The 14,424-nt window shown below is 53.5% G+C and overlaps 2 protein-coding genes across 2 annotated transcripts in view; one reads left to right on the top strand and one right to left on the bottom strand.

Moving 5' to 3' along the window:
* Positions 1–301: 301 nt before the first annotated feature.
* Positions 302–2,455, bottom strand: SDF2 (stromal cell derived factor 2). The gene is made up of 3 exons (XM_059829512.1): positions 2,263–2,455; positions 1,973–2,169; positions 302–1,185 (listed from the first exon to the last, which is right to left on the bottom strand). Exons 1-3 carry the CDS (start codon positions 2,453–2,455, stop codon positions 898–900), a joined length of 678 nt encoding a protein of 225 aa, XP_059685495.1. The 3' UTR covers positions 302–897.
* A 92-nt stretch (positions 2,456–2,547) lies between these two features.
* The window catches only part of SUPT6H (SPT6 homolog, histone chaperone and transcription elongation factor), a 30,244-nt gene continuing 18,367 nt past the window's right edge, over positions 2,548–14,424 (top strand). The window contains exons 1-9 of the mRNA XM_059829179.1: positions 2,548–2,579; positions 9,069–9,210; positions 9,695–9,853; positions 10,043–10,113; positions 10,769–10,964; positions 11,636–11,720; positions 12,107–12,380; positions 13,682–13,783; positions 14,279–14,395. Coding sequence (XP_059685162.1) covers positions 9,102–9,210; positions 9,695–9,853; positions 10,043–10,113; positions 10,769–10,964; positions 11,636–11,720; positions 12,107–12,380; positions 13,682–13,783; positions 14,279–14,395 — 1,113 coding nt within the window. The 5' untranslated portion in view covers positions 2,548–2,579; positions 9,069–9,101. The remainder of the gene's footprint in view (positions 2,580–9,068; positions 9,211–9,694; positions 9,854–10,042; positions 10,114–10,768; positions 10,965–11,635; positions 11,721–12,106; positions 12,381–13,681; positions 13,784–14,278; positions 14,396–14,424) is intronic.

Raw genomic sequence — 14,424 nt, forward strand, 5'->3', positions numbered from 1 at the left:
GCAGCGGCGGCGGCATGGCGGCCCCCGGCCCCGGTGTGTGCCCCCCTCCCGCCCCTGCCCCGGCACCGCCACCGCCACCGCCGGCCGTGGGGCCGACCGCCCGCGCACCCGGAGTGGCCGCTGGGAGGGGCGGGGCGGGGCCGGCGGCGCGGCGGGGCCGAGCGGTGTTTTCCCGGAGTGAGCGGCAGCGCCCCGCCGGGGCTGGCACCGGGATGGAGCGGGGAGGGGGGGGGCACCGGGTCCGCCCCCCAGCCCCGCTATAGTCCCCGCCACCCCCCACACAAACAGCCACACGACAGGGGAGGATTCAGCGCTTTTATGGCCCCAGGCCCCCGCCGGGCACGGGGAGCAGTTTGGGGTACAGCGGGGGTCGGTACCGGGACACAGCTCCCGGGGGGCAGCAGTCCTTCGGGGGGTCCTCGGGCAGAGGGGACGGGGGGACAGAGGAGGGAGCTACAAGGGAAGGTTTGGGGAGGTCAGGAATCTGCTCTGGGTCAGGTCTGGACGTTGGGCTCGGCTTTGTGCTGGATTTGGGATGTGGGGACCGGCTCCATGCTGGGTCTCAGACATTGGGCTCCGCTTTGGGTCAGGTCCGGACATGAGGATCTGCTTTGGGTTATATTTAGGATGTGGGGACCTGTTTCGTGGTGGATCTTGGACGTTAGGATCTGGTTTGGGTCAGGTCTGGACGTTGGGATCTGCTTTGTGTCAGACTTGGGACACCTGGGATCTGCTTTGCATCCAGTTCAGGACATTGGGACCTGCTTTGTGCTGGATTTGGGGCTCTGCATCCTGGCATGTGTCAGACCGGGTGGGGACAGGGGCCATCCCCCTGGTCGAGCGGCCCCAAACACCGCACGGCAGCGCCCAGAGGCTCGGCGGCAGTCTGTCCGTCCATCACAACTCAGCATGGTAAAGCTCTGCTTTGAAGACCTCGCTGGGCTGCATGAAGATGCCCTCCATCACCTTCCAGTAGTTATTCTGGCTGGAGGCAGCCATGCCGTGCACCTCCTTCTGCCCGTGGATGGGCCGCCCGTACTGCTCCCCCGTCACCGAGAGGAAGACGTCGGTGGAGGCGTGCTGGAAGCGCACCTCGCCGTCCCGCGCCCAGTAGGTCCCGCTGCAGACCACCGTCCAGTCGTCCAGGTAGTCGCCCTCGCCGTCCTCCCCAAAAGCACTCACCTCCTGCGGGTGAAAAAGAGCTCGTTTGGGGGCTGGGATGAAGGGGGGGGTGTCGGGGGGCTGAGTCGGGCCCAGAGGGCAAGGGGGGGGTGCAGAGGAAGGGGCTGGGTTTGGGGGACAGGGTGAGGGACCTGGTTGGGACCATGGCTCTGTTGGGACTTGGAGGGTCTGGCTGGGACTGGGGGGGGGCACAACAGGGAGCTGGTGGGGACACGGAAAACCCAGTAGGGATGAGAACAAGATGGAGCTGGCAGGGACATGGGGGACCCAGTCTGAACTGGGGAACAAGGTGGGACTGGTAGGGACAAGGGGGACCTGGCAGGGACCAGGGAACAAGGCAGTGCTGGTAGGGACATGGGGGACATGGAGGACATGGGGGACCCAGTCTGAACTGGGGAACAACGTGGGACTGGTAGGGACGAGGGGGACCTGGATGGGACCAGGGAACAAGGCAGTGCTGGTAGGGACATGGGGGACATGGGGGACCCAGTCTGAACTGGGGAACAAGGTGGGAGGACTGGTAGGGACAAGGGGCACCTGGTTGGGACCAGGGAACAAGGCAGTACTGGTAGGGACATGGGGGACCCAGTCTGAACTGGGGAACAAGGTGGGACCGGTAGGGACGAGGGGGACCCGGTCGGGACTGGCAGGGACGAACCCAGCAGGGACTCAGGGGACCGGGCAGGGCCTGGGGCCGGGGTGACAAAGGGGCCCCGGCTGGGCCCGGGGGACATGGGGGATCCCTGGTGGGGCCGGGGTCCCGGGGGTCCCGGCCGCGCCCGGCGCGTACCTGGTTCCCGGAGAGCGGGGAGGCGAAACGGTGGCTGTGGAGGTTGCGGCCGGTGCCCAGGTGGGTGAGGCGGATGGCCTGTCCGCACCGCACCGGCGTACCCCGCTCGCAGACGGCCGCCGTGCGGCCCCGCACCCGCCAGTAGCTGTTCCCGTCATCCGCCGCCGACACCCCGGTCACCGACTGCTGCCCGCTGCCTGCGGAGGGGGAGAACCGCGCTCAGGCCCGGCCCTGGCCCTGCCCGGAAGGCGCGGTGCCGGTACCGGGCTGGGGGGGGGGCGTCCCGTTACCGGAGCCGTAGCGCACGTCGTGCGAGTGCAGGCGGACGTTGTGCCGCACGTTGAGCAGCTTCACCACGGAGCCGCAGGTGACGGGCCCGGGGCCGCCGCGCACCGCCGCGCCCAGCGCCAGTACCAGCACGGGCACCAGCACCGGCACCCGCCGCCCCGCCACCACCACCCCTATCCCCGTCCCCGTCCCCATCCCGCCGCCGCAGGAAGCGGAAGTAGCGCCGCTCCGCCCGCCCGGAGGTCGCCGCTCGTCTGCTCCGCCCCCCCTCGCTCGCCGCCGCCGCCGCGGAGGCCTCCATTTTCCCTCGGCGCCTCGGGTAAGGCCGCGCCGGGCGGGCCGGGGGTCCGCGCGGGCCGGGGGGGGCGAGCGGCGGCGGGGGGCGGGCCGGCACGGTCCGCGTCGCCCTGCTAGGGGCGGGGGGGGACTGTTGCCAGGGGAACGGCGGGGCCGCTGCCAGGGGAACGGCGGGGCCGCAGAGGGGCCGCGCAGGGCCCGGGGCGGCTCCGAGGCCGCTCCGAGGCCGCTCCGAGGCCTCCTGGGCTGGGCGGCCCCGGCGGGCCTGGCTCTCGGTAAGGGCGGCAGGGACGTCGCGGTGCTTGGCGTCGGGCTGGGCCGCGGGGCCCCGGTTGCGGGGGGGGGGGGTTGAAGGCAGCGGCGGCCCGTCCGCTCGCGGTTGCTGGCAGCGGGTGGGGCTGGCGGCAGCAGGAGCCTCCCGGGGCGGGGGGGACCCTGGCTGGGCACCGTGCCGCAGCGGGGTGACCCGGGCTGGGGCGGGCAGAGCGCGGGGGGAAGGCGAGGCGGTGGGCAGGGGACCCGCGGCCGGGGTGGGGGGCAGCTCCCCCGGGGACGGGAGGGTGCCGCAGTCCCCCCCGCCCGCCCGCCGGAGCGGCCCGGCTGTCCTCTGGCAGAGACCGCAGCGGGGCCGGGGGCTGCGGGGCACGACTGGCATGGGAGGAGAAGCTGTGAGGTGATGGACGTGGAGGGAGGGTCGGCCTGCTTTTCGGGGCGGGGGGCAGGGAAGGGTCTGACCTTTGTTTCTCAGGTACGCTGGCGGTTCGGGTCGCCCCGCTCCGCGGGTGTAATTCCCGGAGCACTGCGCTGGGTTTCCCAAACTTCTGACTCCACGAAAAGCTGAGGGGCAGCAGCCTGGGAAGGCCCTTTTGGGGGTTAAGGACTGACTGAAGGGTGGCAAAGAAAGGGTAGGGATGAACGGTTGGTGCTCACAGCGGAGTCAGGCTATTGTGGAGTTTCACAGTCATCTCTGCTGCTTTTTTTTCTGAGTATGGTGATGTGGAGAAGGACAATTTAATCCTAAATTATTTAGGATAGCAAAGCCGGACTGTGGGAAGCTGCAAAGACCAGATAATACTGAGTAGCTGAGTGCTAGCGTGGTAAACGAGACACAATGGCAACGGGTGTAATGAAGGTAACAAACGCCAAAGCAATTGGACTCTGTATCAGCTTTTACTATTCAGGAAAGAGCTGTTGGTGTCTCAGCAATTGTTTCTTTTAAAACATCGCTTCAACACCCTGCTGTAGCCTAAAAAGGATGTTTTGGAATTACTTTAAAGGAGCAGAGAACAAAGCAGAAAACATCATTAAGCTGCTGCATAAATCGTTGGCAGTTTGTGCCCTGGCTATTGCTGGCAGTTCTGGTTAGCCCGTCTCAAAAGGGGAGCACTGGAAAAGGTAGGGGCAGGAGCAGCACGGACGAGCAGGTTTCCAGGCAAGCGAAGCCTTCGTTTCCTCACCTTAGGGGAGAAGCTTGCTGACGGGAGGTACGATGCAGGTGCATGAAGTCATGGGCAGGCCAGAGAAAGCGAGGAGGGAACATCAATTTTCTGTTTCTTACAGGAAATTATGATGCAGCAGGTCTAAAATAAACAGGCGGAAGTACTTTTTCACACAACATACTATTAAACTGTGGCAGTCTGCCACAGGATGTTCCACCACCCGATAGCGTCAGGGGTAGTGGGACTGATGGGGAGCATTAAAAGTAACGAAGCAGGTATGGGAAGTTCTGGAGCTGCCGTGGCTGGCTGCTTGGACTTACCCTGTCGCAGCATCGTTGGTCTCCAGTCATCGTTTTTCCCCTGTGCTCCGTTGCACACCCACCACCAAGGAGGATGGGAATGTCTGGTTTAGGTCCCGACTTCAGAAATTTGTAAAACAGCTATAAAAGCTAAAAACAAAACTATATATTGCTGAGGCCTTATCAGGGCTGGCAGGCCCTGGCGGAGATCGGCCCTACAGAAGTCCCTGCCTGTACCAAAGAGTGGCTCTGAGGAAGAGCTCGGCGCTGACGAGGTGCCCGTGAGGGTATTTTGTTGTGGTGTGAGTGCCTTAGAGTGCTTCACAGGGATGTTTTTGTTAGTGTCATAAGCTTCAAATTCAAAGAAGCCAATATGATGTCTGAATTCTGTGGTGGGACGCAGCCTGGAGGTCGTTGCTTAGTAATTAGCGTTAAATACACACATTCCAGCTCAATCATGGCTTTTTTTCTTTTTAAGAAAACTGAAATTTATTTCATTGCGAGAGCTTCAGGGAGTGGAACAGTGGTATTACCTTTGCAGTTTGTTTCAGTTTTTCCTAACGAGCCATTTATTGTCACAGTCTTTTACTCCTGTGGATGTACTCGGGCCATGCTAAAATTAATTTTGTGAGCATTTAATTGACAAAATGAATAGATTGTGCTTCCTTAGGCTCTACTTTTTAATTGATTCGAGTTTCCCAGCCTTCTTATTCTCACATAGCTTTCCCAATCCTCTCAAATTTAACTTTTCTCTTTGAAGCGTAGACATGAGAACTGAACAAAACCGTTCAGTGGTGGCTTTGGTAATGTGCTTCCATGGACCTACGTGATCTTAAGTGGGCTGTGAGTTGAACCATGAAATGGCAGAGGTTAAAACAATCCCTATCCAAATCCTCTCCCCTCCAAAAAAAAACCAACAACCCACAAAACCAGTATTAGCATGGGTCAGGGCCTTGCTGTAGTTTCTCCCATGAAGGATGGGGAGAAGTCAGGACTTGCTTCTCTTCAGCACCCATGCTGCAGAAAGGCCTAGATTAGCACTTGGTTTTGCTGTTCTGTGCATTGACGCTGACATCCTGAGGTTGATTGCTGAATAATAAATGTATCTCACTGCGAGGACACTGCTTGGTTATTCTGTCAGCACCGCTGAGGTCTCATGCCTTAGTTGGTGTCCCTGTGCCTGGAGAGCATGAGATGCTTCTGGTTTCCTTCAGCCCACGCCGCTCAGGCTGTGAAGCTCCTGTGGGGCACTGTCATTCCCAATGCCATTCTAAACACAGTTGTGTCCCTGCCTTGCCAGAGTGCCACCGTAACTGGCGAGATGCAGGAGTTTTCCCTATAACATACTATGATGTTTTGCAGGTACTCGCTGCGTAGCTCCATTTCTAAACTTAATGAGTTAACTTTTGCTTGTGTTTGATGTACAAAGCTGCGTCAGCCTCCAGCACTGCGATGTTTTGCAGTCCTGATCAGCCAGCAGGTATCTGGATGCGAGGCCAAGGCTTTACAGGTATTTGAACGTCCGGTTTCCAGAATTCTCAGGTCCACCACAAAGCAGCGCTTGTTCCAAAGGTGCTGCCTCACCTAACTGGGGAGGCAGCCCACAGTGCCTGCAGCCGATGTCCAGCCCAGTCCTGCTGACCTGATCAGAGATCTACGCTCTCGGTATTGACAGCGAGGAGAGCTATCTGCTCAGGGTCATCCCAGTTAAAAGGAGCTTGTGGACTCTGGACAATTGCCATTGTGCCCTTGAGCTGAGCAAAGTGCGGACTCCCCTGGTCGAAGGCAGAGGTCATGTAATTGCTCAGCCCCGAGCTGCTCTGGCGTCGCTGCTGAGCGGGAGAGGCCGTGCTTGAGGTGCCTGGCTCAGTGTGGAGGCACCCGCGCTTCCCTCACCTGCTGCTGTGGTGCTGTCGCAGCGCTGCTCACTGCATTGCTGTTGTCTTTGGTCCATCTCGGTCAGTGTCTAGTGGTCGTGGGGTATCTTTGGGGCAAAGCTATATATATATCTATCTCACCTATAGGAGCCTGTCTGCTTGTGTATAGGTAAGCGTGCAGGATTAGGCATGGTCTCCCTGCCTTTTTGGTGCTCTGGTGCAATTTAGTACTTGCCTCCGTGCTGCAGCATTCTCTGACCCTCTCCTGGGAGTGTTACAGGAGCAGGGATGCTGCTGTGCTGCTCCGAGGAAAGGCCTGTAGCACAATGCAGCTGGGCTGGCCCAACGCTTCTCAGTCTGGAGTCTTTAAACCCTCCCCAAGCCAGACAAGCGGTGCTGCTAGAGCGGGGCTTTCCCTGTGCGACCGACTGCTCGGGGGGCTCCCGCCGGGCAGCAGTGCTGGTCTGAGCTCTGCCTCTGCATCTCCGCCTGCGCTGGCTGCAGTCTCTGCCTGCCTCCTTCTCCTGTTTTATTTCAGATTAAGGCTTCTCTGGAGTGGAGGGTGGGAGAGGCACCTTTAGTCCATATGTGATTCAACATCTCCTTGGTAATAGTTACCCTTGCTTCCGTTTGCCACGCTAAGTGACAACCCCGCTGTCCTGAGGTGGATTTCACTGCTGCTGAAAGCACCTGGTTTCGTGGGTGGTTGACTTGTGTAGAACCTGCTCAGCTGGATCATTAAATGAGACGGGTTTCCTATGTCCTAGCTGTTCCCTGTGTCCAGACAAATTTGATTTGACATGAATTGAAGTTGCCAGGAGATGGTAGAACAAGTGATGAGGAACAAAGTTGGAATTGCGAGCGAAACGCCTCACTGGCAGAGAATAGTAAAATTGCATGTGGTGCTATGATGAGGGGTTTTCTTTCTTGCTGGATTTGTGTGTTGATCATGGATAGGAGAGAGATGAGGTTATTAGACTTAGAAATGGAAATGCTCTAGGAAAAGCCACTTAGCCTGCAGTTTTGTGTATGTTAATACACTCTGATGGATATGTGTAGAAGAAGAATTGTTGAGAAAGTGTGAAGTTGATGTAATATTCATACACAGGCTGGTAAACGTAACAATTCCTGTTCCTCTACTCTATGTAGTTACACAAGTCATCAGTGACATTTGTTTCAGGAACAAATTTATTTCTGAGAGGGATGCTTAAATACATGTGTGTGACTTCTACAGTGTCTTCTGGAGGACAGGGCTCACCCCGTGCCCATGCACCAAGCCAGGGCAGTGGTGTCCTGTCTGGGTGCAGAGCAGTAGCCTTGGCCTGCCACGATTTCTGCCTGTCTGGAGCATCGTAGAGATGTTGGCCGCAGCCACATAATCTGCAGCTAAGGAGTATGAACTGCTATCTGCTCGTGCCTGGAATCTGGCAGAGGTCTTTCCCTTGTCTTTGTTGTGGGTTTTCTTTAATGAGGTACGGCCAAGACATTCCTTTGGAGCTATTAGTATTTTAAGACTTAAAAGATTCTCCAAGATTGGCCTTCCACTTTTTTTTTCTTTAACTGAGAAGTAAGTCCCTCGTTTTCTCTAAGTTACTGTGTTTGTGTACCAGATGTGTGGATCTCAGGGCAGAACAAGAAGTCTCACATACGAGAAGTATCGTGGCGAAGCCTTGATCAGGTTGTCTCGTATGGGACTGATTTCCTTCATCTGTTTGTTTGCAGTGGGGAAATGATTATGGGAACATTTTGAAGCGTGTTTGTTTAGGTATCGTTCCCTGGCGTATGGAATTCTTTTTTCATCTTCTTCTCCTTTTTTGTGTGTTAAATTACATCTAATGTAATTTAACATGGAGGTTTTGGCTTTAGATCTGACATCTCCTCTGAGCTTCTTTTTGTACCTTCCCAAAGGCTGGTTCTTCTTCCTGGGCTGGTGTTTTCAACTTCACAGCCATTTAAGGAATTGATTTGTTTTTTCTTATAGCTGACTTTTGTAAGCTTCTGTTGTTTTGGTGTATGTAAAAAGGAACTAAAAAAAAAAAAATCCTTTGAAAGTTTTAAAAATGACAGCAAGTTTTGTAACCACAAGAAGTGGAAGGCTCAGAGAGACAGAACTTGAGCCGTGTCTTTATGGACACACACTTTCCTTTGTGCCGAGCTTGAATTATACTGCTTCCAGAAACCCCACTTGGGGAAAAACATCAAACAAAAGGTTCTGGATATAGAAAACACCCCGTTTCTGTAAGTCTCTTGTTACTTCCTAATCTCTGGTTGGAGGCCTCTGGCCTGGAAAATCCTGGCCATGGCTCCGGTTGCGTGAGGCGGTGGAGTTGGGCAGCGGGCAGCCCCCAGCCCCAACCCTGCAGCACCCTCCAGGTGCTCCGTGGGGCTCTGCAGAGCCTTGCTAACAGCCTGCGAGCGCGACTCCGTCAAGGCCCTTTTCAGGGTCATTCTGGCTTCATTAACTGAGTGAGAATTAATCACATTAAGATCCTAATTGGTTGGACTGTGTGCCTAACACAGTGCTGCATCGGTGACAGCATGGGGTTGCTTTCCTGGCTGCGTGGGAGGGTATGGATGGGATGAAGGGCTTTGGCTGCGTGCGCTGTTGAAGCCACAGCCGGGAGCTTGGCTGTGTAATGAATGCTGCTGTGACAGGTCCTGTCCTGCTCACTGAGATGTGGGTTGACAGGAGCTAGCAGTACTTGGCTGCTGGCTCCACTTGCCTAATCTCTGGTGACAGGGATGTCCGGGCAAGGTGGACACTGGGTAATTCAGGGCCTTGATAGATAATTTGAAACCCTCTTGCCTTGACTGTCTTCTCTCCAAAACCCGGTAGGGGGAAGTGCTCGTGTTTTGCTTGCTCGGCTGATGTGATGGATGTCTCCTCTTTCCCCAGTTCCTGCGGAGCCGTGTGTGAGACACTGCAGTCATGTCTGACTTTGTAGAAAGTGAAGCGGAGGAGTCGGAGGAGGAGTATAACCAGGATGGGGAGGTTGTGCCCAGAGTAACCAAGAAGTTTGTAGAGGAAGATGAGGATGGTGAGTTTGCCTGTCTGTTCTGAGTTTGCTGAATTGTCTGTGTGCCTCGCTGCTCTATTTTATATCCCATGACTCTGCAGATGGAGCAATAACTGCTATAATAGCATGGCCATCTGTAGTTGATAATTTCAGCTGTTGAAGTGCTTCCCTTCCTCGAAGTGCTTAGGTGGTTTTTATATTTGGCAATAGAAAACACACTGCTTCATCCCCGTGGGACTTGCAGTCGCACAATTTGATAGTAAACAGTAAAAGCAGAGGAATTCTCCCATTGTGACCGCTCCACCTGTTCCCTCTGCAGAGAGAGCATGAGACAAGAAGTGGGGTTCTGGCACGAGCAGCTGACTGGGTTCTGTGACTGTAAAAGTGTTCAGTTAAAATTCTCTGTGTGGATAGTGTGAAGGAAGATGCTGTTTGCACAGAGCCGAGAAGGAGTCTTGGCAGATAACCAGTGAGTACATGTCTAACGCTTGCTGCTCTCCACCAGATGAGGAAGAGGAGGAGGAGAATCTCGATGATCAAGATGAGCAGGGGAACCTGAAAGGATTCATTAACGATGACGACGATGAGGAAGAGGAAGAGGAGGAAGAAGCCAGTGATTCTGGAGACTCTGAGGATGATGTTGGCCACAAAAAGAGAAAGCGCAGTAAGTTTTATGATGGTTGTTCATAGCAGGCCACAGCATAATGCTCTCTCACTGCCCTGTGGGAGTGCAGAGCTCTCCCTCTGCCCTGGGTGTCTGCATGGGCTGGGTAAGCTATACCCTTCTCACTGGTTGGTCCATTCCCAGATTAGTAAAGGGAGAGTGTAACTGGTCTCTGCTTTCTTCTCTTAGCTTTTGATGACCGCCTGGAGGATGATGATTTTGACCTCATTGAAGAGAACTTGGGCGTTAAAGTCAAAAGAGTGAGTTGTGTTCCCATGTGCTGTTAATGGTGTGGTGAGTCTTAGCACGAAGGAGGGTGGGCTCCTGCCTGGAGTGAGTGAGTGGTGCCTCCTGTCTGCTCCAGCCCTCTTAGAAAGGGAAAGCTGAGTGCTTGAAGGAACCAGGATCTCTCCCTGACCAGGCAAGTGGGAACTGGCTTCGTAGAGTTTGCAAAACACTTTCTTCTGGTTCCTAAAGTCTGCTGTACTCCTCCCTTCCCACCTCTGCAAGATAAGTCTCGGAGGGGCCCATCTTCCAATAACTTTCTCCTGCATGGTGCTAATCGCAAAGTCAGCGTAAGCCATTGTGGGCTCCTTCCGTAACACTCGCTAGAGGTGCATCAAGCCAGGCTAACACTGGTGGTGACAGCATGCAAGCGACACAGGCCTGGATGTGGCGCAGTCCTCAGCAGGCCGTTATGTTGTGTACCCACTGCTCAATAAGCACCTGCAGCACGGCTCCTGAAGGGGTGGCTCTTCTCCCCTGTGTGCCTGTGCTGGGCTGGGCTCCATCTTGCTCCCTCTCAGGTGCCACCTGGGGAGCAGAGGAAGTGCAGTTCTGGCCTGGCAGAGACCACACTGAGCCTGAGTGTCTGTGCCAGGAATTATGTGCACTAACAAGCCTGTTTGCTTGCAGCAAAAGTTCAGGCGTGTGCGCAAAATGTCCGATGATGAGGATGATGAAGAGGAAGACTATGGAAAAGAAGAACATGAGAAGGAAGCCATTGCTGAAGAAATCTTTCAGGATGGTGAAGGCGAGGAGGGAGGGGAAGCTGTTGAAGCTCCTGTTGCTCCACCAGAAGAGGAAGAGGAGGAGGAGGAAGATGAATCTGGTGAGTATGGATGGTCAATTACATCCAAAGCTTGTCCTAGGATTAAAGCACAGGAACAAAGTTAAGACTTTCTCTGAGCTAGAAGTAACAGGCTGTAACCTTGTTGTGGTAAAGCTCTTGTTGGTCTGATTAGTACAATCTTCAGAATTAAACGTTTCAGTGTGGCAGGTTTAGTTTAGTCTGTCTAAACTGCTTTGTCCAGAACCACATTACATCTGCTGAGGTGTTGAACATCTCCTCCAAGCTGCCTCCAAAATGGAAATGCTTCAAAGGAAGGCAGTCAAGGCACTGTTTAGTACCTAGTAGCACAGCGCATCTGCTCTTCAGCATCAGCCCATCACCACTGCTAGTACTGTACTGAAAGAGTTTCAAGAATTCTGTCTGTTGTCCGAAGCAGCGAGGCCCCTTCTGACTGCATTTTCGGTGTAACTGAGCTGCAGGAGGCTTTGCCTGTGTTTGGAAGTTCGTTCTAGCTTGGTATTGAGGTTCAGACTCCTGGAATGTCTGAGGTTGGTGTAGGAGATGCTGTGGGTAGCTGGGCAGACTGACAGCCAGCAGCAGCCTAAGTCTGTGGTGGAGGCTCATAGTTGCACTGACTGAGCTGAGCTTTGTCAGATGTGCCAGTTGAATATGCGAGTGTCCTGACCACTAAATTGTTTCTCAATGTCCAGACATCGATGACTTCATTGTGGATGACGATGGACAACCTCTGAAGAAGCCAAAATGGCGAAAGAAGCTCCCTGGATACACAGATGCGTAAGTATTGATTGGAAATTGGCCTGGAGCCTTGAAAACAGTGCTCAGCTTACTTGATTCTTGCAACTGCAGAGTGATTCAGCTTGTTGGGTACTGCTAGTCTCTTTCCCCAAAGGAACCTGGTAAATTTAAACGTGGAGATTTAGTCTGTGATTTCTTAAATGTCTGACTCCTTCCTTTCTCCCCTGGACTTTTTACAGGGATACCAAAACCGGTCCCTTAAGAGAAGTATTTGCATGTAAAGCTCAGAGAGTCATGCATCTACCCGTGATTTTTTAGCCTAGGTGCAAAACTAAAGCTTAGACTTAAGTGCTCTGGCCTTCTCTGTGTGGCTAGAAAGATGTTCTGTGAACCCGTGGGGCTGAACGATAGTTTTTGCCTTTCAGTGCTTTGCAGGAAGCTCAGGAAATCTTTGGTGTGGACTTCGACTATGATGAGTTTGAGAAGTACAACGAGTACGATGAGGAGATGGAGGAGGAATATGAGTATGAGGATGAAGAAACCGAAGGGGAGACTCGTGTACGACCCAAAAAGACTGCCAAAAAGCGCGTCAGTCGGCGTAGCATCTTTGAGATGTACGAGCCCAGTGAGCTGGAGAGCAGTCACCTAACGGACCAGGACAATGAGATCCGCATGACAGACATGCCAGAGAGGTTCCAGGTGAGGGAAGAGGGTGCCGTTACGCAGGCAGAAAGCATTTTGGCTCCCATCAAGTACAGCAGGCCTGGAACCTGCAGGCCAGCTTTCTCACCTGGCTGCTGGCTGGGTTTTGGCATCTTTTTTTCCCTCTTTGAAGATCCCACCTCTCAAATGTACAGACTGAAACTCTGCATGCAAACACAACATTGACATTGTGAACTGTTGTAGCTGTGTAAGCCCGGTTTTAGCACTGGTCATAGTTTCTCTTTGGCCACTGGGTGCCAGTGTTGCATTCCTGGGAGTGCTGCAGGGCTTGTGCTCTGCTGAGATGTCCTTTATGCTGGATACTGTTAGTAATCACATGAGTTGTACCTCTGGATAGCAAGAGGTGCAGTGCCAGAGAAGATTTGCTGCAGTGCCAGAGAAGGTTTGCTAGGGTTTCTAGCCTACCTGTATGCCAGCCAACATGTAACTGTTCCGTACAAGGTGTTTCTGTAACCCACTTTAATCCAAGTGACTGGGACTTATACTGCTCTCAATATGGAGTCCTGTTTGTGCTGCTAGGAATCATTCTGGTATCTCATATTTTTGTCTTAATTTTACCCTGTGTTCAGATTTTCACTGAACAGTCAACCTCCCTTTAGTGTATGTTAATGTAATTCTGTGCAGAGGCTTGTTACCCTCCTTTGTCAAATGGGATGTCTGAAGCTGCCAGCTTTTCAGAAGGGCCTTTTTTCCCATGCGAGTGTGCACAGCACAAGGAAACGCTGTGTGTAATGTCTTCCGGCCGTATGTGGCCTGTTCAGACACTTTGTTGTCTTCACGGATGTTGGTGATGATTAGAGCAGGCCTTCTGAAAGAGAATTGGCTGGCACTAAGTGCCCAGAGAGGTTTTGGAGCTGCTTTATGTTCTGTTATTCTGTGGCTGCAGCAAGAAAAGTGATAACAAGGCTAGAACAGGCACAGATCGATTAGAACAGAGGATGTATCTGCAGAGGGTTTGAGAGTCTGGTAGGAAGCGAGGGTACCCTGACTTGATCATCATGGAAGATTTCGCATGGAAGATTGCAGGCCTTTTCACAAGCCTTTGACAGAATTGTTATCTGCCTTTACCTAGTGTAAAGCTGATGCAGGTTTCCTGTGTGTTCAGAAGATACAGACATTGAAGTGCTATCCTCAGCAAAGTCCTGTGGGTGTGGGAGGTACTGAGACCCCATAAGCAACCTGAAGCTCAAAACAATAATTTCCAGGCTTCTTGAAGACATGGTAGCACAAGCCCTGGTGGTGCACATGCCTCTGCTCATCCTCTTGTCTTTTCATAGTTGCGATCCATCCCGGTGAAGAGTGCTGAAGATGATGAGCTGGAGGAGGAAGCTGATTGGATTTACAGGAATGCATTTGCAACACCCACTATCTCCTTGCAGGTAAAGGACTATGCCTGGGACTTCTGTCCTAAGAGGACTTGAAGGTGCTGCAGGTTTCCATCCTGGAACGTTGTTCCAGGAGTCTGCTCAGAGGAATGTGATGCCCAATATACCTTTCTTTCTGGTCTTCTGGTTTTGAGCAGGTCATTTAACATGCACATATCTTCATTTTTGTATCCATAAAACTGGACAAAAAGGAACACAGAGAATTTGCAAGAATAATTGTCGAGAGTGGTTAAAAGATCTCTGAGCCACTGTGCACTAGTATTAACCATGATCTGCTTTTAACCATCAGTTACCTTGGCCAGATGCTGCTTCTCCATTTTCCTTTAAGCCAGTCAGGGTAGGATGCTTTTCTGTGGTCTAAAATCAGAGTGTGTAGCTAAGCCTGCATTCCCAGTTAACAAAAGGACCACCACTTTCCAGCCTTAGCCTGGTCTGGTCTTTTGGGGATCAGCTCAGGAATACGATCAACACAATGTGTTTCTCCTTTAGGAAAGTTGTGACTACCTTGACCGTGGACAAGCCAGCAGCAGCTTCAGCCGCAAGGGGCCCAGCACCATCCAGAAGATTAAAGAAGCCCTAAATTTCATGAGAAATCAACATTTTGAGGTAATTCACATTCTCTGCTTCATTGCCAA

Source organism: Gavia stellata, chromosome 25 (assembly GCF_030936135.1).
Source record: "Gavia stellata isolate bGavSte3 chromosome 25, bGavSte3.hap2, whole genome shotgun sequence".
Classification (NCBI taxonomy): Eukaryota; Metazoa; Chordata; class Aves; order Gaviiformes; family Gaviidae; genus Gavia; species Gavia stellata.

Coding starts and splice junctions, on each gene's coding strand:
- SDF2 (XM_059829512.1), bottom strand. CDS start 2,455: ATGGGGACGGGGACGGGGATAGGGGTGGTGGTGGCGGGGCGGCGGGTG. Junction 2,170..2,262: donor CGACGTGCGCTACGGCTCCG/GTAACGGGACGC, acceptor CCCCCTCCGCAG/GCAGCGGGCAGCAGTCGGTG. Junction 1,186..1,972: donor CCCCGCTCTCCGGGAACCAG/GTACGCGCCGGG, acceptor TTTCACCCGCAG/GAGGTGAGTGCTTTTGGGGA.